The following is a 25995-nucleotide window of genomic DNA, read 5'->3' on the forward strand; positions in this document are numbered from 1 at the left end:
TAGAAGAAAAAAATAATCGAGATCAGAGGAGAGCTAAATGATATAGAGACTAAAATAACAATTCAAAGGATCAATAAATCTAGGAGCTAGATCTTTTTGAAAAGATATACAAAATTGACAAGCCTTCAATCAGACTAACAAAGAAAAAAATAGAGGACCCAAATAAATAAAATCAGAAATGAAAGAGGACAAGTTAATAGATTCCACACAAATATAAAGGATTGTAAGAAACTATTATGAACAACTGTATACATAGTAGTTGTCCAAGAAATTGGACAACCTGGGTGAAATGAAAAATTTTCTAGAAACAATATTCTAAAATTGAATCAAGACAAAGCAGAAAACCTGAATAGACTAATAACAACTAGTGAAACTGAGGCAGTAATCAAAAAATTCTCAGCATAAAAGGTCCTGGACCGGATAGATTCAAAGGTGAATTTTACCCATCATTTAAGGAAGAACTAACTCCTATCCTTCACAAACTACTGCAAAAAATTCAAGAAGAGGGAAGACTTTCAAACTATTTTACAGGGGCAGTATCATCCTATATCCAAAATTAGATAAAGACACAATAAAGAAAGAAAACTATAGTATTGTTAATGAACACAAATGCTAAAATGCTAAACAAAATATTGGCAGTCAGGATTCAGCAATACATTAAAGATATCAATCACTATGATCAAGTAGGATTCATCCCAGGGGTTCAAAGATGGTACAATATTTGCAAATCAATAAACATAATACACCTCATAAACAAAATGAAGCACCAAAACCACATGACCATATCAATAGATGCGGGAAGAGCATTTGATAAGACCCAGCACCAATTTATGATGAAAACACTCAGCAAAGTGGGACTAGAGGAAGCATATTTCAACATAATAAAAGCCATATATGAGAAACCTGCATCCAACATTATACTCAACAGGCAAAAATTAAAAGTTGTCCCCTTAAGATAGGAACAAGACAAGGGTGTCTGCTTTCACCATTCTTATTCAACATAGTATTGGAATTGCTAGCTTGCCACAGTGATAACACAAGAAAAAAAATAAAAGGCATCCAAATTGGAAAGGAGGAAGTATCACTATTCACAGATGACATGATAGTATACATAGACATCCCAATAGTCTCTGCTAAAAAAAACTACTTGACCTAATAAGTGAATTTGGCAAAACAGTGGGATACAAAGTCAATATTCAGAAATCAATGGCATTTTTGTACACCAATAATGAAATATCATAAAGAGAAGCAAGAAAAAATCCATTTATTACAGCAACAAGAAAAATAAAATTCCTAGGAGTACATTTAGCCAAGGAGATAAAGGTCCTATACTAGGAAAATTACAGAACACTGAAGAAAGAAAGTAATGAAGATACAAATGAATGGAAACCTATATCATGTTCATGGATCAGAGGAATTAAAATGTCCATACTACCCATAGCAATCTATAGATCAACACAATTCCTATTAAAATGCCAATGGCATATTTCACAGATCTAGAACAAATATTTCAAAAATTTATATGGAGCCAAAAAAGACCCCAAATAGCCTCAGCAATCTTAAGAAAGAATAAGAAAGTAGGAAGGATCACAATACCTGACATCCAACTATACTACAAGGCCAGGGTGATCAAAACAGTCTGGTACTGGCATAAGAACAGACACATAGATCAATGGAACAGAATAGAGAGAGCCCAGAAATAAACCCATGTCTCTATGGTCAATTAATATTTGACAAAGATGACAGAGCATACAATGGAGCAAAAATATCTTGTTCAATAAATGGTGTTGGGAGATCTGGACAGGTACATATAAAAAAAGTGAAATTAGACCACCAATCTACACCATACACCAGAATGAACTCAAGATGAATAAAAGAATTAAATATTAAGTCATGACACCATGAAAGTCCTAGAAGAAAACAGGCAGGAAAATTTCAGGTACCTGGCCTAGCAATATTTTTGCCAATACATCTCCCAGGGCAAGGGAAATAGAGGAAAAAAATAAACAAATGTGACTACATCAAAGTAAAAAGCTTCTGTATGGCTAAAGAAACTATCATCAAAATGAAAAGGGAACCAACTGTGTGGGAGAACATGTTTGCCAATGATACATTGGACAAGGGTTTCATCTCCAAATATAAAAACAATTCATATTACTAAACACCAGGAAGACAAACAATCCAATTAAAAAATAGGCAAAGGACCTGAAATAGACACCTCTCCAAGGAAATCATAGACGACCCATAGACATAAGAAAATGTGTTCAATATCACTAGCTATCAGAGATTCAAATTAAAACCACAATGAGATATCACTTCACACCTGTTAGAATGGCTGTCATTAATAAATCAACAAACAAGAAGTGTTTGCAAGGAAGTGGAGAAAAGGTAACCCTAGTACACTGTTGGTGGGAATGCAGGCTGGTGCAGACCCTGTGGAAAACAATATGGAATTTCCTCAAAATAATAAAAATTGAAATGCCTTTTGACCTAGTGAATCCACTTCTTGGAATATATCCTAAGAATCCTGAATCACCAGTTCTAAAGAACTTAGGCACCCCTATGTTCAGAGCAGCACTATATACCATAGCCAAATATTGGAAACTGCCTAAGTGCCCATCATTAAGTGAGCAGATCAAAAAACTATTCTACATTAGACAATGGAGTACTACACAGCAGAAAGAATTTCTACCTTTTGCGAAAGCATGGATTGAATTGGAGAATATTTTACTAAGTGAAATAAGCTAGTTGATAAAAGATAAATACCATATGATGTCACCTATAAGAGAACTCTAATGAACAAAATAGAACCACAGGCATGGAAATATGAACACACTGAACAGTGAGAGGTGGGAGTAACGGTGGAAAAAAGGGGAAAAGTCTAGTCAAAGAACATATACATATGACCCACGGACATGGACAAGAGTGTGGGAACTGACTGTGGGAGTGGGGGTTGGAATAGGTGGGAGAGGGCAAAGAGGGGAAAATTGGCACAATTGTAATAGAATAAACAATAACTAAAATTATAAAAAGAAAATAGTAAAGGTATATTTTTCACATGTCATAGTCTGCTAACAATTTCCTTCATTGATATGCCCCTCCATGATGTCAGGGATTTTAGACTTCTTCCCTCATGTACTGCTCCATCCTTTTCCCCACCCCAGGTGCTGTCATACCTACACAGTTGGAAAATGCTCACCACTGTGTCCACTGGTTCTGCTCTAAGCCAGCCCAGGGAGAGGAAAAGAGGGAGAGTGACAGTTAACTCTCCTTTAAGGGGAGTATCTGGGTAGTACATGTCACTCCCACTCAAATTCTGTCCATTAGACTGTTTTCTATGACCACTGCCTACCTGCAAAGAAGGCTGTGAATCAGGTCTTTTGGGGGACAGCCATATGCTCAAACACCCCCAGCTTAAAATTTGGGGTTTCTATGACTTCAGAAAGGAGACAAAGAAAAGGAAATGGGGAATAACTAAGCCTTACAATCCTTACTATGAGATAATAGAAAATAGATATTGTTCTCTGTCCCTTGTTCCAGGCACAGAATTGAAACCCTTGTAATTTTCTAAGTGATAGAGCACTAGGTGCATCTTTTGTTGAAATGAGGTGACTCTGAATGGACCCACAGATCACTCCTGGATGAGGACTAGTCACCCAAAAGGCCAACCCATGATTAAAAGCTTGGAATCTTCAGCCCCATACCCACACCCACTTCTCCAGAGAGGGGACCTCTCCCCTCTCTGGAAATTGAGTTAATAATTGACTGTGGCTACTTGAGGAAGCCTCTATAAAATCCATAGTACAGGGTTCAGAAGAGATTCCAGGTTGGCAACCAAATCCACATCAGGACAGGCATTCCTGTACTCAGGAATTGCCCAGAACTCACCCCATGTATCTCTTCATCTGGCTGTTCATCTGTATTCTTATTGCATTCATTATTACTGGTATATAGTAAGCTGAAAAACATTGGCAAATGTTTCCCTGAGTTCTGTGAGCTGCTCTAGCAAATTAACTGATCCTAAGGAGAAAGTCATGGGAACTTCCAATTTATAACCATATTAGATAGAAGTTGGAGATAACCTAGGGACCTACTAACTGACATCTTCAGATGGACATCTGAAGTGGGGTGGGAGCAGTCTTGTGGAACTGAGCCTTAACGTGTAAGATCTCCAGGTAGATGGTGTCAGGATTTGAGTAAATCATACAACACTTGGTGTTACAGCAAATTGCTTGATGTGAGAAAAACTCTTACTCATTTGGTAACCAGAAATGTCAGAAGTGAAGTATTCTATGTAAAAGTGAAGAAGTCACACAGGTGAGAAGTACATAGAAGGGAAAAGATGGAGACGTTTATTATACTTTCTTTATAGTTGCAGAAAAACTCCTGAAGGGGGAGAAATAGGAGGCTGGTCATGCACATCTAAACCAGAGGTCTCAAGTAGAACTATTGTGGGTGCCCTGGCTAAAACCAAGGTCTATGTGTGCATCCAGAGAAAGGAGAAAAATTTTTCTTGGCTTGATTTGGGTTTGGATAGGCCTGTGCTCAAAGTGTTGCTGGCTCTTCTGCTGTGAAGAGCTGTTCTCAGGGAAGCCAGGGCTGACCCTTCTGAATGTTTCACACTGGAAGGAGCATGAAAGGACCGGCTGAGGCCAGTTGCATAAGCCTGAATTCCCCCCTGTTGATGCCCTGGCTCTAGAGGTGTTTGAGGCAAAACAATGTGGGCCCAGAAAAAGGCAAATGTGGCATTTGTCTGTGTTAAGGCAGGTCCATAACCCCCTTGAACATTGCCCTAGTCTGAAATGCCGATCTGGGGCAAGAGCCCCATGGTGATCTCAGGGCTGCCTCCCACTGCAGTGTCCTCTGGTCAGTGGTCAGCTGAGGCCTTATTTGCCCTGGGGAGGCTCCAACAACAGACCACATTTGCTGATGGAACTGGGCTGCATCACAGTCTGAGCTTCTTCAGCCCTTCCTGCTTCCTCCTTTTGCTGTCTGTCAGTGGAGCCGGGTGGGAGGGAGATTACCCCTGCAGACCTCTTAAACTCTTAACTCTGTTTCAGCACCCACTTTCTGAGGCTGGAACTGACACACATCCATTTCTCACTTCTGTATCTCTCTTCCCAGGGCAACTACCTCTCCAGGGCCCCCAAACCTAGCTTGTATGTCAGGACTTGCAGGGCCACCCAGAGCACACCCAGACAGGCAGGAAAGACATGTGGGGTGCTGATTACTGCTGGTCAGAAACATTATTCGCCATGGGGCCATGTTCTCACCAAGCCCAATATCACTCAGATTGGGGTTGGGGGGGCTAGGGTCCTGGGCAGGGACAGGAAAGAGGCAAGAGGCTACCACTGGCCACTTTAGGTGGAAGAACTGTGCACCCAGGCAGGGGCAAGAGGACAATCAGGTTGCCAGGGGAGGCAGGTCAGGTTGTGGAAGGTGAGATGAAGGCTTTCTTTTCACGAGACCTTTCTTCAGTACTCAAAAGTAACTGTCTTGACCCTCAGGTATTCATTCATGGCCGCCTCTCCTGCAAGACAGTACATGCCATTGGAATTATCATCATAGCAGCTTCTGCACTCATATGACCTTATGGATCCCTTCAGCAAATGAGTGGGGTCAACTCTGACTCAGCTCCAGGCACAGGTGAGAAACCAACACCCAGGGGGTCACAGTGAGATAGGGGGCCAAGATTCCAACAGGCACTGGAATACAGAACCAATCTGCTGGAACCACTGTTCCAGAGATTTTCCCAGCTCCAACCACCTCCACTTAAGAGAGGGCAGCCTTATCAGCTCCAGAGTAGCTGAGAAGCCCTCTGGTGCCTTCCGATTACCCAGAGGTTTCAGCTTTTCCCACTGCTTCCTGCCAGCTAATTCCAGATCGAATTTTGACTGGGGAAAAGGGGTGCCTCAAGGGTCCCTGAGATCCTTGGAACTTCCTTGTGCTATGTGACTGGTATGTTTTAGCCCCATAACCAGCATGAGGGGTCTGTGGCTGCCTAGCAACTCCCCTACCTGCTAATGCTGGCCCCAGGAACCATGCTTCCCTGATGCTATTGCCCACCCTGTTTTCACCACCAGCTGAGGCCCATTGAGGTCTCTGGCCCATCCTGGGTGGAATATTTGTAAGGCCTGGTTTGTGGGCATAGTAGGAGGAGGGTCTGGGGGAACTCAGGAGGCAGACCCATAAGTGACAGAGATTATCTTGGGTACCTGCGGCCTCTCTGGTTGATGATGGTTCTCTTGGATTTCCATGGAGGACACCAGGAAGGTAGCCCAGGAGAGGCAAGGACACAGGGGGCAGAAGTGTCCAGCATGCACGTGTACATGCATGTATTATGCATGTGCACCCTACTTCTGCATGCAGGGTTTGTAGAGTTAGGATCTGGAGGGGGGGGTGGTATTGTTGTGCTGCTTTCACAAGAGCCCTTGGAGCTTTCCTCAGAGTTCCAAATATAGAGGGAAGGAGAAATAAAACAGTGACTGCCTTTTGATTTCACCCTCAGCCTGAACCTCCCTGAGAACCCTGATCTGGGCAGGGGAGGCCTGAAGGGATGGAGGGTTCTGAGGCACAGTGTGCTACGCTCTTGTATCTTTTGCTCCCTGCCAAGCTTGGCATCAGAGCTGAGTCCCAACTGGAGTTATTGCCCAGCTGCTGGTTTCTGGAGTGGCAGGCTGGGGGGAGTAGGACTCACCCTAAGTCACACAGCAGCCCAGGGAAAGAGGAGTGAGTGTTGGAGCAGAACTTCACTTTCCCGGGAGACAGGTCAGGCCAGGCTTGCATTTGGTTTGCCACCTAGGTGGCCTTGTCTCTACACTAGAGACTCACACTGCCCCAGTGGGAACACTTGGACCCATGACTTCCCCTCTTCCTGAGGCCTTTTTTTTTGCCCTGGGGAGGCCCCAACAACAGACCACATTTGCTGATGGAGCTGGGTTGCATCACAGTCTGAGGCTCAAAAGAAACCTGAGGCCTGACTGTGGCCCCTGGGCCCCTCAATCTGGCCTCTGTCTACCTCTTGGGTCTGCTCTCTTCCTCTTGTACCCACCCCACACCCACACTAGCCTTTCTCTGCAGCTCTGAGACCAAAGCTGGTGCCCTCAGGACCTGCCATCCCTTCTTCCAGGAACACACATCCTCTGGTCTTTATGGCTGGCTCCCACCACTGAAATCTCGGGTCAGATGTTTGTCTTCAGAAAAGCCTTCCATGGTCCCTGGCTGAAGTCACCCTCCCAGTCTCATTGCCCAGATTACTTTCTCTTTTCTGCTTTCTAGCACTCCTTACTTTCTAGAAGGATCTTGTTGGCTGCTTTACTTACAACTTTCTCCTTCTCAGTAAGAAGTGAGCACCAACAACTATCTTTTCATTGTTATACCCCTGGCCCCTGGGACCAGGCCTGGTACCAAGTGGCCTCTAATAGTAGTTTAGGATTAGGTTACCCAGGTCTTTGCCAAATCCAGATTGCTTGAAACCTCCGAAGGGAGCAGCTACATCAGTCTTGTTGTATGTGTTGATAAACACGGTGCCTGCCTCCAGCTTCTCACTGACGTACAGGGCCTTGCTGATGTCCCTGGTGAAGACACCAGAGGCCAGGCCAAATTCTGTGGCATTGGCCCGGGACAGCACAGTGTCCACATCACTGCAGGGAAAATCCAGGAAGAATTTGGTGAAGGAGTGTTGGGGAATATGGGATTCACAGAGACCTGCATCCTTTCCCCCAAAGGGGAGCCCACCCCCCCTCCAACCTTCCCACCACTCAGGACCTTCTGAGTAAAAATGTGCCAGGCCTATAGCAAGACTGGAGGAGACAGGGCAATGGAGAAGAAAAGACAAAGTTAAAGACAAGAGAAAGACACACAGGAGGCCACAAGAACCCTTCAGGTCATCAAAGATGAGCCACTCACTTTACAGACAGTGGGACTGAAGCCTAAAGGAGGTAGGTGGGGTGCCCATCACACGTGGAAGTGCACATGTATTGGGTATTCCCCAAGGAGCCATGTTGAGGTGTCCCTTAAAGACTTAGCACAATATTTAGTTGATAGATGGCAGAAAAGCATCTTATTCTAATACAATCAGAATGTGATAATAATTGGTCATTTTTGAACAGTTTGAAGTATAGTGTATTAGGAAAAGGTGCCATTTTATAACCTATCAAAGGCTCTGTTCTGGAAAATAATAATAAAAGAACTTATGGTAGTTCAAATATGGTCACAGAGTCCAATCCCTCTCCCTTTAAACCTAGGCTGGCCTTACTGACTTGCTGGGCCAATAGTGCATAGTAAAAATTAGGTTCTGGGATTTCTGAGGTTGATCAATAGATCTCAAGGGGCCTTGAAGCTCCCCACCCCTGACCTGCGTGGGAATCAGGTGTAGAACAGAGGCCCTGAGGCAGCTGTTGGAGAAGGAAAGCCTGCAGGGAGGCCCAGACTCCATTCAAGGAAAACCACTCCAGGCATCATTGCTGAGGCCCAGACATGGCACTGAGCAGGGGTGGTCAGTGCTATCGAATCCTAACTAAACTGCAGATTCATAAATGAAATAAATAGCTATTGCTATTCCAAGCCACTGACTTTTGGGGTGGTTTATTACACAGCAGTAGCTAATTAGGACACAGACCAACACACCATGAGAGACATTCAAAGGCTCAGAGAATGTTCACATTGGGACCAAAAGCCCTACCAGTCCCCTGGGGCTCTCCTCACTTTAGTGGTTGACAAGGACTCAGCAGGCAGCCAGGCTGCATCCACAGCCTCCAACCTGTCTGGATTCTCCTCCTGCCCCCACATGTGAAGAATTCTGTAATGCATGGCAAAAAATCAAGCTCTTAAGAGACATAAGCAGATTCCCTACCCACTGGCAAACCGAGAGATGATCATGACAGGTCCAAAGGACTCTTCTTTGGCTATGAACATGTGGTCCTCCACATCTATGAAAACAGTTGGCTCGAAAAAGAAACCTGTGGGGAAAACAGAGACCCATAACATGGGAGAAGGCCCTCCTCTAGTAGTCTAGCCTCTCCCCCTCCAGGCTGGGTCCCACTAGCCACTGCATGCACATTCCACTCCAGCAATGCTATTTGTGATATCTGTATGGTGGAGGCCATATTCTGTGGGTGGTTTTCCTGCCCCAGACATGTGAGTTCATGTGAGCTTCACAACTCTTTCAACTAAATACTGCTCAGGAAAATGAGGCTTAGAATTTGTCTATGATAGAGCTAACATTTGGATCCAAGTCTGTCCAAGGCCAGCACCAAAGCTCAAGACTATGACAAAAACTTGGGTTTTTCTAGTGACATTTTTTCCCAATTTTTAAATTTAATTATTTTTCAAGTACAGTTTTCTGTCTATTACTCCCATCCCATCCCACCTCCGTGCTCCCCACTCCCTCCCATTTCTACCCTTCTCAGTTGTTGTCCATGTATCCTTTATATATGTTCCTCTAAATCCCTCCCCTATTTCCCCTGAAATTCCCTCCCCTCTCCCCTCTGGTCACTCTCAGCCTGTTCTCTATTTCTAGTGACATTTAATTTGAAAATATATCTGATGCTTTGGCTAGTGCAGCCTCCCGTGTGGTTCCCCATTAGTTCCTGTGAAATGGCCAGCATTGGGAAGAGGTTTGGACACTGGTCCTGATGAACAGGACCTCCCAGGGCTGACCACCCTTCTTCTTCCTGGCACCACAATGTGGGTACTTACTTCCCAGATGCAGGGGTAAGTGCACTTGGCCAAGATACAGCCTTCTGCTCTTCTGTCAACATGGATCCACTACCTACTCAGGTCCCAGGAATTGTACTTCCTCGTCTTGCCCTTCAGGTTAGGTGGTGGTGGTGGTGGTGGTGGTGAAAGTTCCCCACTGTTCATGGTGGCTGGGTGTTGTACCCCCAAACTGCTCTTTCAACAGTGCCTTCATGTCTCTCTCTCATATCAACCCCAGAGCCCTGGCCTCATGGAATTCCCAGTACAGTGCGGGTAGGAAAGAGGTAGGTAAGCAGTGGCAGTATGGTGATCATAAAAATCTGTCGAGGTACAGGGTGCTTGGGAATGTTTGTGACAGAGTGATGGTCTGGGCCTGGCTGTCATTTAAGCTAGATAATGAGTTTACCAGGTGGGGAAAATGGGAAGGTTTTCACTAAGCAGAGGAGCAGAAAATGCAGGGCATATTCAGAGGGAGAAGTAAGCATGGCCAGAACATGGGTCAAAGGCAAACATTTAGACCCATATCATGAAAACAGGTGGGCATTTGAGAAATTTGAGTTTGCTACTGCATGAGAATGGGTCACTGTGGGAGTGTTTCAATATTGGTGGAGGCATGATCTGACCTGTGGCAGCTGCATAAGTAATTGTCAGCAGGGTTTAAGAGATCCTGCAAGAAGCCACAGTGATGATGCAGGGAAGAGATGCAGAGACTAACTCTGATGGTGGCAAGGACACAAGAAAGGCAAGAGAGATATCCAGATGTAAGATTATTTAATTATGTAGGAGTTTGGGGGTTTCACAGCCTACACCCTGTCCTGAACCTCGTTCCACATCCATTATACCCAGAGTACAGAGTTTGGAAGGAAGAAGATGGCAGTGGGGTAGGAGAAAGCAGATTCCTCTTCCCCTTACACACAGGAGAAAAACCTAGCTGATCTAGGTAGGAACAGAGCAAGCAGCCAACAGTACCCCAGCATATATGAAAATAGGAGACCAAAAATTATAGCGGACATGGAAAAACCAGATGAGTAGGTGGAAGCTGTGAACACCAGGATGCTTGCTGGAAGAGGAAACCCAACAAAAAAAAACCACCAACAGATAACAACATAAGAAGGTGAAGGAGGGAGTGGAAGCCACACTAACCTCAATCCAGGATGTATCTGGAAACACAACTAAATAGTGCAGAAACTACCAAGAACAAACAACTGAACAAGAGAAAGAGAGAATCCTCAAAACCTTGTATACATGGAAGAACCAGCTTCAACACAACCTGCCCTCACCAGCACAAAAAAATACAAGAGGTGGTGGAGAGAGTGACCCTTAGTCAACCAGCTGGTGGGAAGGACCCACCAAAGAAAGACCCAACAACAATCAAAACCGAAAGACAAACACAGAGCCAACTTAAATGACAGCCCAAGACCAATGAGCTCAGGAGACCAAGAAGACTGCATCACTGAATCTCATAGTCTTCTATCACAGAAGTTCATACCATAAGGCCAAGGAGCCAGAAAAGATCAATTTAAGAAGCTGAGGCTAACAAGAAGACTCTCACAGACAATGGGAAGACAAAGAAACAATCCCCAAAATGAAAAGAAAGGAGGAACCCTCAGAAAGAATGCTAAATGAAATAGAGATAACTCAACTCTCAGATATTAAGTTCAAAGCAATGATTATCAGGAAGCTCAATGAGCTCTCAGAGAATTACCAGAAACTACAGGGAAATTACAATGAACTCACTGAAAACTATATCAACATGAAAAAAGAAATAGAAATATCAACAAGGGTCAAGATGAAATGAAGAATACAATTTCTGAACTGAAGAACAAAGTAGAAGGAATGAAAAGCAGGATCAATGAAGCAGAAGATCGGATCAGTGAGCTGGAAGACAAAGTAGAAAAAAACCTGAAGTGCAAGAAAAGGAAAAGAGGCTCAGAAAGAGGTGTGAAGGGAAATGTAGAACAACATGAAATGTAACACTATCTATATAATAGGGATACCAGAGGAGGAGAAGAAGAGCAAGGGATAGAAAACCTATTGGAAAATGTAATGAGAGGAAAACTCACAAATCCAGGAAACACAGGCATCCCAATCAAGAGGAACCCAAAGAGGCCCACTTCAAATTACAACATCATTAAAATGGCAAAATTCCAAGACAAAGAAATAATCCTAAAAGCAGCAAGGGAGAAACAGGAAGTAACATACAAGGGAGCCCCAATAATGCAAGCAGCTGAACACTCAATGGAAATGCTCCAAGCCAGAAGAGAATGGCAAGAAATATTCCAGGTAATGAGAACCCGAGGCCTGCAACCAAGGCTACTTTATCCAGCAAGTCTCTCAATAAAGATAGAAGGCCAAATAAGGAGCTTCCCAGACAAAGGAAGTCTAAAACAATACACTTCCACCAAACCAGCTCTACAAGAGATGCTAAATGGACTGCTTTAAGGAAAGGTTGGAAAAGAGAAAGGGGGGGGGGCACAGGGATGAAAATGGCAATGAGTAACTACCTATCAATAATAACCTCAAATGTAAGTGGATTAAATGCTCCAATCAAAAGACATAGAATAGCTGAATGGATAAGAAAGCATGATCCACACATAGACTCTCCTACAGGAGACCCACCTCAGGAGAAAAGACCTACACAGACTGAAAGTGAAGGGCTGGAAACAAATTTTCCAACCAAATGGACAAGAAAAAAACCTGGGGCACCAATACTCATATCAGACAACATAGACTTCAAAAAAAGGGCCATAAGAGAGACCCATAAGGTCACTTCTTAATACTCAAGGAAAGAATCCACAAAGAAGACATAAACATTGTAAATATATATGCGCCCAACATAAGAGCACCCAAATACGTAAAGACAATCTTAGAGGATTTCAAGAAAGATAGTGACAGCAACAAAATTATAGTAGGGGATAATAATACATAATATAGTATAATTATTTTATACTATGTATAATTATTTTAACATCCCACTGTCAAAAATAGTCAGATCTTCCAAACAAAATAGCAACAAAGATATTGTGGCATTGAAAACTGCCCTACATGAAATGGACTTAACTGATATATATAGAGAGACACCTTCATCCCAAAGAAGCTAAATACACTCTTCAAATGCACATCGAACATTTTCAAACATAGACCACATGATAGGACACAAAAAAATCCTCAAAAAATTCAAGAAAATTGAAATCATAGCAAGCATTTTCTCTGACCCAAACCAACTGAAACTAGAAACCAACCCCAAGGGGAAAAAAACCCCACTCATGGAGATTGAATAGCATGCTATTAAACCATGAATGGGTCAAGAATGAAATTAGGGAAGAAATCAAGAACTTTCTGGAAACAAATGAAAATTAACTCACAACAACCCAAAACTTATGAGACACAACAAAGGCAGTCCTGAGAGGGAAGTTCAAAGTGATACAGGCCCACCTAAATAAAATAGACACATTTAAAACTAACAACCTAACTCTATGCCTATAAGAACTCGAGCAACAACAACAAAGACAGCCCAGAGCAAGTAGAAGGAAGGAAATAACCAAGATCAGAGCAGAATTAAATGACATAGAGACTAAAAGTACAATTCTAAGGATCAATGAATCCAGGAGCTGGTTCTGTGAAAAGATAAATAAAATCAACAAGCCTTTAAGCAGGCTCATCAAGAAAAAAAAGAGAGAGGACCCAAATAAACACAAACAGATATGAAAGAGGGGAGATTACAACTGATACCAAAGAAATACAAAGGATTGTAAGAAATTACTATGAAGAACTGTATGGCAATGAATTTGAAAACCTAGGTGAAATGGACAAATTTCTAGAAAAATATAATCTTCCAAAACTCAATGAAGAAGAAGCAAATAACCTGAACAGACCAATAACAGAGGATGAAGCAGTAATTAAAAAACTCCTGTCACACAAAAGCTCTGGACCAGATGGTTTCACAGGAGAATTCTACAAAGCTTTAAAGTAAGAGCTAACCCCTATTCTTCACAGACTATTCCAAAAAATCCAAAAGGAGAGAAAACTCCCCAACTCTTTTTATGAAGCCAGCATCATCCTAATTCCAAAACCAGATAGAGACATAACAAAGAAAGAAAACTTCAGGCCAATATCACTTATGAATATAGACACTAAAATCCTCAACAAAATATTGGCAAATCGCATCCAACAATACATTAAAAAGATCATACACCATGACCAAGTGGGATTCATCTCAGGGATGCAAGGATGGTACAATATTCACAAATCAGTAAATGTAATACATTACATAAACAAAAGCAAAGACAAAAATCACATGATCATATCAATAGATGCGGAAAAAAGCATTTGATATGGTACAGCACTCATTTATGATAAAAACACTCAGCAAAGTGGGAACAGAGGGAGCATTCCTCAAGATAACAAAGGCCATATATGAGAGACCTACAGCCAACATCATGCTCAATGGGCAGAAACTAAAATCCTTTCCACTAAGGTCAGGAACAAGACAAGGATGTCCACTTTCACCACCTCTATTCAACATAGTATTAGAAGTTTTAGCCACAGTGATCAGACAAGAAAAGGAAATAAAAGGCATCCAAATCAGAAAGGAGGAAACAAAACTGTCACTGTTTGCAGATGACAGATACTGTACATAGAAAATCCTATAAACTTGGCCAAAAAACTGCTCGACCTAAGAAATGCATTTGGCAAAACAGCGGGACAGAAAATGAATACCCAGAAATCAAAGGCATTTTTGTATACCAACAACAAAACATCAGAAGCAGAAATTTTTAAAAAAATCCCACTGGATACAGCAACAAGAAAAATAAAATACCTATGAATAAACCTAACCAAGAAGATAATACACCTGTATTCAGAAAACTATACAACACTAAAAAAAGAAATCAAGGAAGACACAAACAAATGGAAACATATACTGTGTTCATGGACTGAAAGAGTTTACACCATCAAAATGTCCATACTACCTAAAGCAATTTACAGATTCAATGCAATACCTATAAAAGTACCAATGGCATATTTCACAGAAATAGAACAAACACTTCAAAAATTTATATGGAACCATAAATTATCACAAATAGCAGCTGCAATTTTGAGAAAGAAGAACAAAGTAGGAGGGATCACAATACCTGATGCCAAACTATATTACAAGGCCACTGTAAGCAAAACAGCCTGGTACTGGCATAAAAACAGGCACATAGACCAATGGGACAGAGCAGAGAGCCAAGAAATAAACCCAAGTATTTATGGTCAATTAATATTCGACAAAGAGGGCAGCAACATAAAATGGAGTAAAAATAGCCTCTTCAACAAATGGAATTGGGAGAACTGGACAGCTATGTGCAAAAAAATGAAACTCAAGCACCAACTTACACCATACACAAAAATAAATTCAAGGTAGATAAAATACTTAAATATAAGCCGTGACACCATTAAAATCCTACAGGAGAACATAGGCAGGAAAATCTCAGATATTTCACACAGCAACATTTTTACTGATATGTCCCCTAGAGCAAGGGACATAAAGGAATGAATAAACAAATGGCAATGGCATCTCACCAAAATAAAAAGGTTCTCCACGGCTAGAGAAAACAATATTAAAATAAAAAGAGAACTAACTGTATGGGAAAACATATTTGCCAATGATACCTCAGACAAGGATTTAATCTCTAAAATATATAAAGAACTTACATGACTACACTCTAAGAAGACAAGAAACTGAATTACAAAATGGGCAAAGAACTTGAACAGACACTTCTCCAAGGAGGACATACAAAGGATCCAGAGGCACATGAAAAGATGATCAGAATCGCTATCTTTCAGAGAAATGCAAATTAAAACCATAATGAGATAATACTCCACACCAGTCAGAATGGCCATCATAAACAAAGCAACAAACAACAAGTGTTGGAGAGGTTGTGGAGAAAAGGGAACCCTGGTGCATTGCTGGTAGGATTGCAGACTGGTACAACCACTGTGGAAAACAGTATGAAATTTTCTCATAAAACTTAAAATGGATCTGCCTTTTGACCCAGCAATTGCATTGCTGGAATTATATCCTAAGAACCCTGAAACACCAATCCAAAAGAACCTATGCACCCCAATATTCATAGCAACACAATTTACAGTAGCCAAGTGCTGGAAGCAACCTAAGTACCCATCAGTAAATGAATGGATCCCAAAAATATGGTACATTTACACAATGGAATACTATGCAGAAGAAATATAGAAGGAACTCCTACCCTTTGCAACAGCATGGATGGATCTGGAGAGCATTATGCTAAGTTGAAATAAGTGAGGCAGTTTAAGACTAATACTATATGATGTCACCTTTATCAGTAATCTAAACAACAAAACAAACAAACAAGCAAAATATAACGAAACACACTGAAATAGAGAATAGGCTGACAGTGACCAGCAGGGAGGGGGAGGGAATTTCAGGGGAAAAGGGGAAGGGTTTACAGGAAGAAGTATAAAGGACACATGGACAAAAACTAGGGGAGGGAGATGGAAATGGGAAGGAGGTGGGGAGGGCTAGGGAGGTGGGCTGGGATGGAAGTATAAGACAGAAAACTGTATTGAACAACAATTAAAATAAAATAAAATAATAAAATAAATAATAAATAAATAAGAAAAAAAGATTATTTAATTAAATGATTTTAAAGTAAGGGGTAAAGAAAAGAGAGGAGTCAAGCATTCATTCTTTCTCGGCTTTTGGTCAAGATAGTGGTGCAGGCAGACATGGCTCACCTCTCCTCACAACCACAACAAAATTACAACTAAAATATAGAACAACCATCATTCAGAACCACGAGAAATAGATTGAAATGGTAGTCTGATAACTATGGAATTAAAGGAACTGCATCCATCCAAATTGGTTAGAGGGACGCAGATGCTGAATGGGCTGGTCTCTAACTCACATGTGGTGGATAAAAATTTGGGAGCAAGGAGTCCCAGCTTTACACTGTGCCCCCCAGCCCAGAATTTCAGTGCCAGGAAAATAATTCCCCACAACTCCTGTCTGCAAAAATTAGTAGAGATTAAGTTGGTGGAAGAAACAGGTGGAGTGCCAAGCAGTTCCTCTTAAAGAATCCACATGTGAACTCACCTACTCACACTCACTCCCTCAGACTTCCAGTGCCAGGGTAGCAGCTTGAAGAGCACAAGTGGCATACTGGGAGAGGCTGAAATGCCTTTCACCAAGGTAAGCAGAGGCTTTTCTGAGCTTTCCCCTGACAGAGCTGTGGAGCTTGAAGGCTGGTGCCATATTTGAGACTCCGTCAACCTGGCTAACACTGTTTGACCCACTTTGGAGATCCCCAGAGACTCCATTCCACCCAACTTATGGGCCCACCCAAGCTGCTGGTCTTGGCTAATGCTTCACAACTTCCTAAATCCTATCAAACAAGCAACAGCTGGACTCATTGAGCTCCAGGCTGGGCACTAGTAGCAGCCAGATTAATTTCCCAGCTTGGTTTCACCTGGGAATCTCTGAGCCCAGCACAAATAGCAGCTCTCTCAGGTTGCTTTATAGCTCAGGAAAGGCAGCCCTGAGTAAAACACAGGTGGGGAACTGACCTGGTCTGCCCCACATGAGACACCCCAGGGCCAGCACATCCAGTAGACAGTTACAGACCATTTTGCAGTACCACCACCCTGTCCCTGCACAGCTGATCCTCCATTTAGGGCAGAGGTTGGTGGTAAGAGGGTAACAGCTAACCCTAGTAGCTGACTGGCCTGGGTGAAACTCTCCCACTGACTTGCCAACTGAAACCAAGGCTCAACTACAAGAGGAAGGTGTACACAGCTCACATGAATAGTGTACCTCAAATACTGAGCTTGGATGATAGGGGAGGCTGTGCCACTGGATCCTACAGGCTAGCTACTACACTAGAGCACACTACCAAGATATGGAGTCAAAAGAGCGCTAGCTAATACATAGAAACAAACACAGGAAGGCTGCCAAAAGGAGGAGATGAAGAAATATGGCCCAAATGAAAGAACAGATCAAAACTCCAGAAAAAGCACTAAATGAAATGGAGATGAGCAATCTATCAGCTGCAGAGTTCAAAAGAGTAGTTATAAGTATGTTCAAGGAACTTAGTGAGGACCTGAGCAGCATAAAAAACATCCAGTCAGAAATGAAGGATACACTGATCGAAATAAAGAAAAAATTATAGGGAAACAACAGTAGAGTGGATGAAGCCAAGAATCAAGTCAATGGTTTGGAACATAAGGATGAAAAAAACAACCAATCAGAACAACATGAAAAAGATGCAAAACAATGAGGGCAGTATAAGCAGCCTCTGGGACAACTTCAAGCATTCCAACATTTGCATGAATGGGGTGCCAGAAGGAGAAGAGAAAGAGCAAGAAATTGGAACTCTATTTGAAAAAATAGTGAAAGAAAACTTCCCTAATTTGGTGAAGGAAATAAACATATAAGTCCAGAAAGCACAGAGTCCCAATCAGGTTGGACCCAAAGAGTACCACACCAATACACATCATAATTAAAATATCAAGAGTTAAAGATAAAGAGAGAATCTTACAAGAAGAAAGAGAAAAGGAGACAGTTACTTACAAAGGAGTTCCCATAAGACTGTCAGCTGATTTCTCAAAAGAAACTTTGCAGGCAACAGGGGACTGGCAAGAAGTATTCAAAGTGATGAAAAGCAAGGATCTACAACCAAGATTACTCTATCCAGCAAAGCTACCATTTAGAGTGCAAGGGCAGCTAAAGTGCTTCCCCAACAAAGTAAAGCTAAAGAAATTCATCATCACCAAGCCATTATTACACAAAACATTTAAGGGACTTATTTAAGAAAATGAAGCCCTGGCTGGTGTAGCTCAGTAGATTGAGCACGGGCCTTCGAACCAAAGCATCAAGGTTTGATTCCCAGTCAGGGCACATGCCTGGGTTGCAGGCTAGTTCCCAGCAGGGAATGCGTGAGAGGCAACCATACATTGATACTTCTCTCCCTCTCTCCTTCTCTTCCCCCTCTAAAGATAAATAAATAAAATCTTTTTTAAAAAGAAGAAAATTAAATCTATGGACATTAAAATGACAAGGAACTCACAACTATTAACAACTGATCTAAAAAATTAAAACAAACAAACAAAAAAACTAAGAAGCCCTGGCTGGTGTAGCTCAGTGGATTGAGCACAGGCCTGCGAACCAAAGGATTATGGTTCGATTCCCAGTCAGGGCAAAAGCCTGGGTTGCAGGCGAGTTCCCAGTATGGGACCCACGAGAGGCAACCATACATTGATATTTCTCTCCTTCTCTCCTTTCCTTCCCCTCTAAAGATTAAACAAAACACACTAAGAAAACAACTAGAACAGGTACAGAATCATAGGTCTGGGGATCATTTGAAGGTTATCAGTTGGAAGGGGAAAGAGGGAGAAAGGAGGAAATGGTGCAGGGATCAAAAAGCATAACTGGTAGGAACAAAATAGACAGGGGGTGTTAAGAATAACACAAGAAGTGGAGAAGCAAAAAAACTTATATGCATCACCCATGGGTATGAACTAAGCGGGAGGTGGTGCGGATTGCTAGAGGGAAAGGGGGTACCAGGTAGAGAGGAGGAAAGGAAAAAATATTGGGACAACTGTAACTGCATAATCAATAAAATACACTTTTAAAAACAGGGAGGGAGTAATGGGGGGAGGGGGGAAGAGTTTTCAGGAACTATAAAGGACACATGGACAAAACCAAGGCGGGGTGGTGGAAACAAGAGAGGAAGTTGGGTTTGGCTGGGGTGAGGGGAAGTGGTGGCAGCTAAATGCAGACAACTATAATTAAACAACAATAAAATAATTTTAAAACAAAACCAAAGACAACTAGATCCAGGCAATATTTCTTATAACTTTCCAAAGCTATGTGATGATTTTAAAATTGTATAAACAACTTACTGCCTTTAACATTAATTTTGGTATTAGATGGTAAAAGTAACTTTTGTTTTCAACAATAATTAAAACATATCAAAAGAAAAAAAATCATTCTTTCCATCTCTCCTTCATTCCATCAAATTAACTCAGCCTTGGGGTAGGCTCAGTGATAACACAAGGGACCTAGTAAAGGAGACACATGGCTCCTATTCAATTGCAGCAGGCAGTGTAATGGGGAAGCAGCTCAAATAGTCTGTATCTGTGGCTCCAGCTCCTCTGGCTCTACTGATTTGATCAAATGGAAGATTCTACAGATGCAGCTGCGTGTGTTTAGGGTCAAGTTGGGTCTGTAGACACTACAGTGATGTGATGATGTATTTGGTACCCTTCAAGTTTGAAGGGCCTGGGAAACATGCAAATGGAGGTGTTCAGGTGTTCAGGAGTTCTGAGTGGGGAGGAGCCTGGAGACAGATATTTGGGAAGGTCTGAGCAATTGCAGAGACTGAGATCTTCTAGGAAAAGTGTCTAACATGAGAAGTGCTTCAAACTCAGGACAGACCTGGGGATATATCTACATTTAAGGGACAGGTGGAGAGAGAGCGTCCAACAAAGAGCAACTGCCAGGAAGTAGTGGCCAAATATAGGGAAACCATGAAATTCAGGGCTATGGAACCCCATGGGAGGAAAGAATATCTAGGATGTAGTGATGTAAGTTGCAAGTCAGAATCCACTACAATACAGATTAAACCAGCACTGACTGTGCTTTCAAGTCTGGTGCCTTTACCTTGCCAGTTTCACACTTGGTCTAAACAGCCAGGTGTCTAAATAGCCAGTGCCACCCCCTCCAAGATCCTGGATGGGGCCTGAGACCAGGGAACCTGACTGTCCATGTATGTGGCCTTCAGATACCTGTAGTTAGTCTGCGCAGAAAACCACATGCCATGCTACCTGCTGCTTCAGTTTGCCCAAGTGGGCCAGGAGTGTTCTGACTGACCTGGCCGAGGGACTTGTTTTCCACCACAGACTAGTGTGGCTCCTTCCTTAATACCACGCTGGCAATACTCTATCAGCTTCTGTAGGTGGGCTTGGTTATTCTGTGGCCCATGGTTGGTGTCCCGGTCAAGAGGATTGCCAATCTTCATCTTCCGCACCTCTTCTACCTGCAGAAAGTCCTTCTAGTCAGATCTCATTGAGGTTCTGAAGTTTCTGACTTTGCTCATCACCTGACTCCCCTCTATGTTTGCATTTTCAGTGACCAACCTGGTCCCTTAAGAAAGTCCACACACTGGCTTCTTGTACTTGGGGCATTCCATATTCTTGTTCCCAATCTGCCTTTCAGGCTGAAACTCAAATATATGCTATGTGCAAGGAAACCCAAGCCTAGTGTCAGAATGATTGGGAAACATGGTTGTGCAGGGATATAAGCGAATGGAAAATAAAGGCAGGAGTGCTTATGAGGGGGGGCCAGCACAGGGTGTGTCTCTACACTGGTCCTGCACCCAGCTTCACAAACTAAGAAGCTGAAGGAAGGCTTCACCAGGACTCCAGGATATGGGATGGAAATGGGATGGGGAAACACCAATCCTGCTATAATTCCCTGGTGACAAGGTGGGACAGACACTGAGTGAAATGGAGATACTTGGGCTCTGAGTCCACGTATGCCTGCTTCAGAACCCAACTAGAAGGGCCCCCTTTTCCAGGAAGCCTCAAGGAGTGTACCAGATGTTGTGTGATGATTCTGGGGCTGGGACTGGGAGAGTCAGAAAAGGGTGTGGGATACTGTGATAGGAAAAGAAACTCAGTTGAACATAACCAGCATTCAAAGGGGGAGGGGTAAACACCAGATATTCAGGTCTCCAAGCTAAAGTCCATACCTCCTCTTTGTGTCACCTCTCTCTCTATCTCCTTCCTTGGTTTCCAAAGACCAAAGAAAGCCATTTATGCCCTCACTGTAGCCTCTTCAAGGTCAGGCTTGACTGGCCTCTTCTGTGGCTGGGGCCACTTCACTCTGGTGCAAGCTCCACACCCTCAGCAAGGCCTACTAATACGCAGAAGGTGCTCAAGCCTCCCCACCTCCACCCTCCCACCAGGTCCCTTTAGCTCCTCTGATTGTCCTGAAATATCCTGAGACTGGGACCAAGCCTCCACTGTGCTCCTGCCTAGCCACCCAACTGCTCTTGTCTTCCCAGGACACAAAGGGCAAGCTTGCTGAGTCTGCGGGTGTGCACTTTACTCTCTGCATTTGGGAATCCAAGCCCTGCCTTCTCCTAGTGGAGCTGAAGGGGACTTTCCCCCAAGAGGCCTCTAAACTTCCACTTTCACTCTTGGGAGTCCTGCTACAGGCCCCACACCTACCTGAGCTCAAACTGCAGAATGAAGGACCATGGAGACAAAAATGAGCCATCTAGCATAGCCACCAAGTGCTCCAGCTAACCTGGCAACTCACCACAGATGTGTCAACAAGCTCAGGAGAACTGGGCTGGTGTCCACACTACCAATCCACAAGATTGTGGGCTGCATGAGCAGTTGTTATCTCAAGCCACTAGTTTTGTTACGTGGCACTATTACACTTGTAATAGTGTAAACACTATTACACTTCCTTTTAGAAAATCTGTTCCTTTCTTCACTGCCTTTTATATTTTTACCCATTGTTCAAGATAGTCTCTAAGAATTCCTTCCTAACAGCAGCTCCACCCTGTCCCCAGGCCTATTCTTATTTTTCCTGACTTCCTAAATTAGTTTGTTTAAATCTGCACACAGAGGTTGTGCCCCCAGCACCTCCTTTCATATTTTTTGTATTAGATTTTTCTTTCCACAGCATGTGTGTGTGTGGGTGGGGGTCTTGGCTAAGTTGAGCCAACCAGAGTTCCCCAAAACCTACTATGCATGAATGGATCAAGATGGACCAGACCCAATAACACCAACCCATATCCTTTCCCACAGTCTGTTCCAACAGAATTGGTAGGGAAAAGGTGATCTTATTTTCTATATCTATGTTGTAAGAATGCAGGAGATGCTGTTGGTATCCCATCCCATTTCCTTAACCTGTGGGCACCCACTCCACAGTGGCTGTGAAAGATGATTGCTGTCAAGTCCCAGGAGCTGACTGAAACTGCCCTCCCCCAGCAGGTGGACAAGGTACAGTCAACAACTGTTGACAGGAGATAAAAGCCTGGCCCTCCAACTCCAGGGGTACAGCTGAGTGATATCATTTGTGCTCTCAAACTCCTGTCAGTGGGCCAGGCCAAGGCTGGATGTCACCTGAGATCATGTCCTCAGTCTATGTTTTCTACTGGACCCTGATCTTCCAAGGCTTCCTACTGAGTGCTCACCTCTGGTAAGCCACATGAATTCCTGGCTCAGGCTCCATTGCTAGGGAGTCAACCTAAGATAAATCCTTTTTGGTTATATTGATTTTAGCTACTAGGTTTCCATTTCTTGCTAAAATAGTAAAATACAGAGACTTGATACAGTTCCCTGTGAAGTTTCTTGGTCCCAAGGTGAACTGTGACCAACTCCACCTGGCCCATACCTCCTTTAGCCCAGATGACTGTGCACCAGTACCAAGGCCCTGTGGCAGAACTTACCACCTTCTGCACAAACTGGTCATGTATTGAGTCCTCAATGAAGAGCCGGCCTGCTGCAATGCAGTTCTCGCCTTTGTTGAAGAAGACAGAACTCATACCCTTTGGCAAATGGACAAGAATGCTGAATTACAGCTGTTCCCTGGCAGGGCAGGCAGCTTCCCACCCCCACTAGGCTCCAGTACCCTCTTCATAAAGAAAAGGAGAGGGATGTACAGGTCCTGACCTACTAAGGTGGCCAGGCCTAGCCAGTGCTGGGAATATACACACATTTCTTAGTCAAACGGAGAGGAGAGGCAAAAGGTTACCTGCCCCTGGGAAACAAGGTCCATGTCCACATTGAAGAGAGTGGAAGAGAAGAGGAAGTGAAGTGGGATGAGCATGGAGAACCTGCATACTGGATGAGTTCCTGGGGTGACTCAAAGAATCAGAGCCCATACACTTAGAGTTGAGCCTAGAGAATCTATCAGCACAAAACAAGCAAAAGAGGGTGGGCAAAGACAGGCAGCCAGCCCATCTTAGGACAGGGTTGCCAGCCAGAATTGAGGGAACTCCTGGCAGGAGTCCAGAATAAATGAGCACACAGGACCAAGGGAGACTGCTTTCTGGAGCCAGGAGCCCTATGTGAGGGACCAGGGAAGGAGAGGCAAGGCTGGCTGCTTGGCTTTCCTGCAAGTTGGACTGTACTGCTCTGCAGCCTGGGCCTCTGGCCCAGTAGTGTCATTTCAGTGCCAGAACCCAGATCCTTAGGCTGATGGACTGGCCTCCCTCAGTTTCCCCATCTAGTGAGGCTGGACTCTCTTTCACATCTGTGTTGGGTGGCCGCATCATCTTCCAAGGCACAGTGGGACTTAGATGGGGTGGGAGCACAGCCAGGGAATGAGACATGACAATGACAATACTAATATAAAAAGAACTGATACACAGCACATGCTACATATGGCTACCATTCTAAGTCCTTCAGACACAGTAGCTTGTTTAATCCTTGTAATAACCATAGGAGGTAGGTGTACTATTCTCCCCATCATACAAGTTAAACCATGGAGGCCCAGAATGGTTAAGTAACTTGCCTAAGACTGCCCAGTAGGTCAGTGGCAGAGGGCAAGTGTGAAAACAGCCACAACCAAAGGTTGGGGGCGGATTGCTGCCAGCAGAATTTTGCCCAAGTGTCGAGGGTTCTGCTTTGCTTTCCTAGGATAGAAAAGGTTGCCATGCTGATTTTAGCATATGTCCCAATCCATGAAGATGATTGATTTTCGAGGGCATGTGTCATCTCTTGTCCCCAAGTCCCTTCCTGCTACAGTCTATGCTTGTAGTGACACTACAGTCCAAGTTAAATGTGTGAGTCTGAATACAGAATCAGAGAAAGCTTCCCCCCTCCACCTCTCACCCTGCATGCAGTCCAGCCCTCACCATCTGCACAGCCTTGCTGAGGTCACAGTCAGCGAAGATGATAAGGGGTGACTTCCCACCTAGCTCCAGGGACACTTTCTTCACATTACTCAGGGCGCAGCTGAAAGAAACAGCGTTCGTGGGGTTGGATCCTTAGCAGATGGGTACAAAAGGGCTCCAGGTAGAGGGACCCAAGAGCAGCTCCAAACATGTTTTACTTGAAAGAGCAAGCAGAGGGTTGGAAGGAGCCCCATGTGAGGCCAGGTCCAGTTCCTTCTCCTTACCCTATACAGACAAGCTACTCCCTCCCACCTGCCCTTGCTCACTGGTTTTCCACTGCGCTTCTTCCACCTCTTATTGGACCATGCTCACCTCAGGGCCTCGCTCTCACTGCCTCTCCTTTCGATCACTCCTTCTTGAGGTGTCCCTAAAGCTCATTCCTTACCTCCTTCAGGCCAATATTCCAAAAGTGTTTTGTTAGTGTGCCTGCCCTGACACCCCCTATAAAATCTAAGCTTCTATGCACCATAGTACATTTGTCTGACCCCATCCACCAGCACTTAAGCCCCACTGAAGTGAACAGGCATTTGTCTGGTCATGTCACTGGTGTTCAATAAACATCAAACTAATAAATCAAACAGAACTATTCCCAAGTTGGCACAGCTGCAGTACTGTAGAGACTTTACACCTCAGATTTCAGTGATGGGTGCAAGCAGAGTAGCTGGGAATTCTGTGCACACGGCACTGGTGCACATAAAATGGATTTATTGACATTGTCTTCAAAGGGACATTAAGCAGACTGGGCAAGTGAAGCATAAGGCATGACACAGGGAAGGGGGCTCCTCACTCAGAGCTGTTACAGGGGAAGAACTCCCTTGTTTTAGGAACCATCCATGAGGGCTGGAGAGGATCCTGGGAAGAAACCAGCAACAGAGCCATGGGATGTTGCCCCTCCAAACCCTTCTTGGAGTTCTTTGAGTGGACACTTCCAGAGTCCTACCTCTGCACTTTGCACACACATGTTCTGATGTAACTATCGCTTACACACCACAAAACAGACTGGCTAGCTTTTGAATCAGAAGAGGTAAATATGCTGCTATGACTATCTGCAGTTAATGCCCCTGTTTTGTCATCCATCTATCTGCCCATCCATCAGTCCCTTGTTCTCTTCAATCACCGTCTATTCAATACTGAGGCTTGCTCCACTACACTCAAAATGAATCAGAGCAGCCCCAACTGGTGTACTCACAGGCTGTGACATCAGCCTCTACTGACCCAAAAACATGACCCACCAGCTACACTGGCCATGGCTCCTGACCCTAAAGTGGATGTTAGATGCCAATTGTGATTGGCACAAGCATGGTGCCCATTAGAGAGTGGGGGCACAGCCCAGTCTAGCTCACAGAAGGTGTGTGCAAGGCTGAGGGGC

General features: G+C 43.7%; 1 protein-coding gene across 2 annotated transcripts; it reads right to left on the reverse strand.

The window, feature by feature from the left end:
* Positions 1-4889: 4889 nt before the first annotated feature.
* LOC118981744 (cytosolic 10-formyltetrahydrofolate dehydrogenase-like) lies at positions 4890-25967 on the reverse strand. Of its 2 annotated transcripts, none has more exons than XM_037038570.1 (6): positions 24588-25967; positions 23181-23276; positions 20585-20750; positions 8855-8960; positions 7444-7643; positions 4890-5530 (listed from the first exon to the last, which is right to left on the reverse strand). In XM_037038570.1, exons 1-6 carry the CDS (start codon positions 24588-24590, stop codon positions 5475-5477), a joined length of 627 nt encoding a protein of 208 aa, XP_036894465.1. In that variant the 5' UTR covers positions 24591-25967; the 3' UTR covers positions 4890-5474. The 2 variants fall into 2 exon arrangements, with proteins under 2 accessions (XP_036894465.1, XP_036894464.1); XM_037038569.1 differs by having other exon boundaries at positions 23178-23276; positions 24588-25964.
* Positions 25968-25995: the final 28 nt, after the last annotated feature.

The sequence above is a fragment of the Sturnira hondurensis genome, unplaced genomic scaffold (genome assembly GCF_014824575.4).
Source record: "Sturnira hondurensis isolate 20B ecotype Veracruz unplaced genomic scaffold, ASM1482457v3 Scaffold0024498, whole genome shotgun sequence".
Taxonomy (NCBI): domain Eukaryota; kingdom Metazoa; phylum Chordata; class Mammalia; order Chiroptera; family Phyllostomidae; genus Sturnira; species Sturnira hondurensis.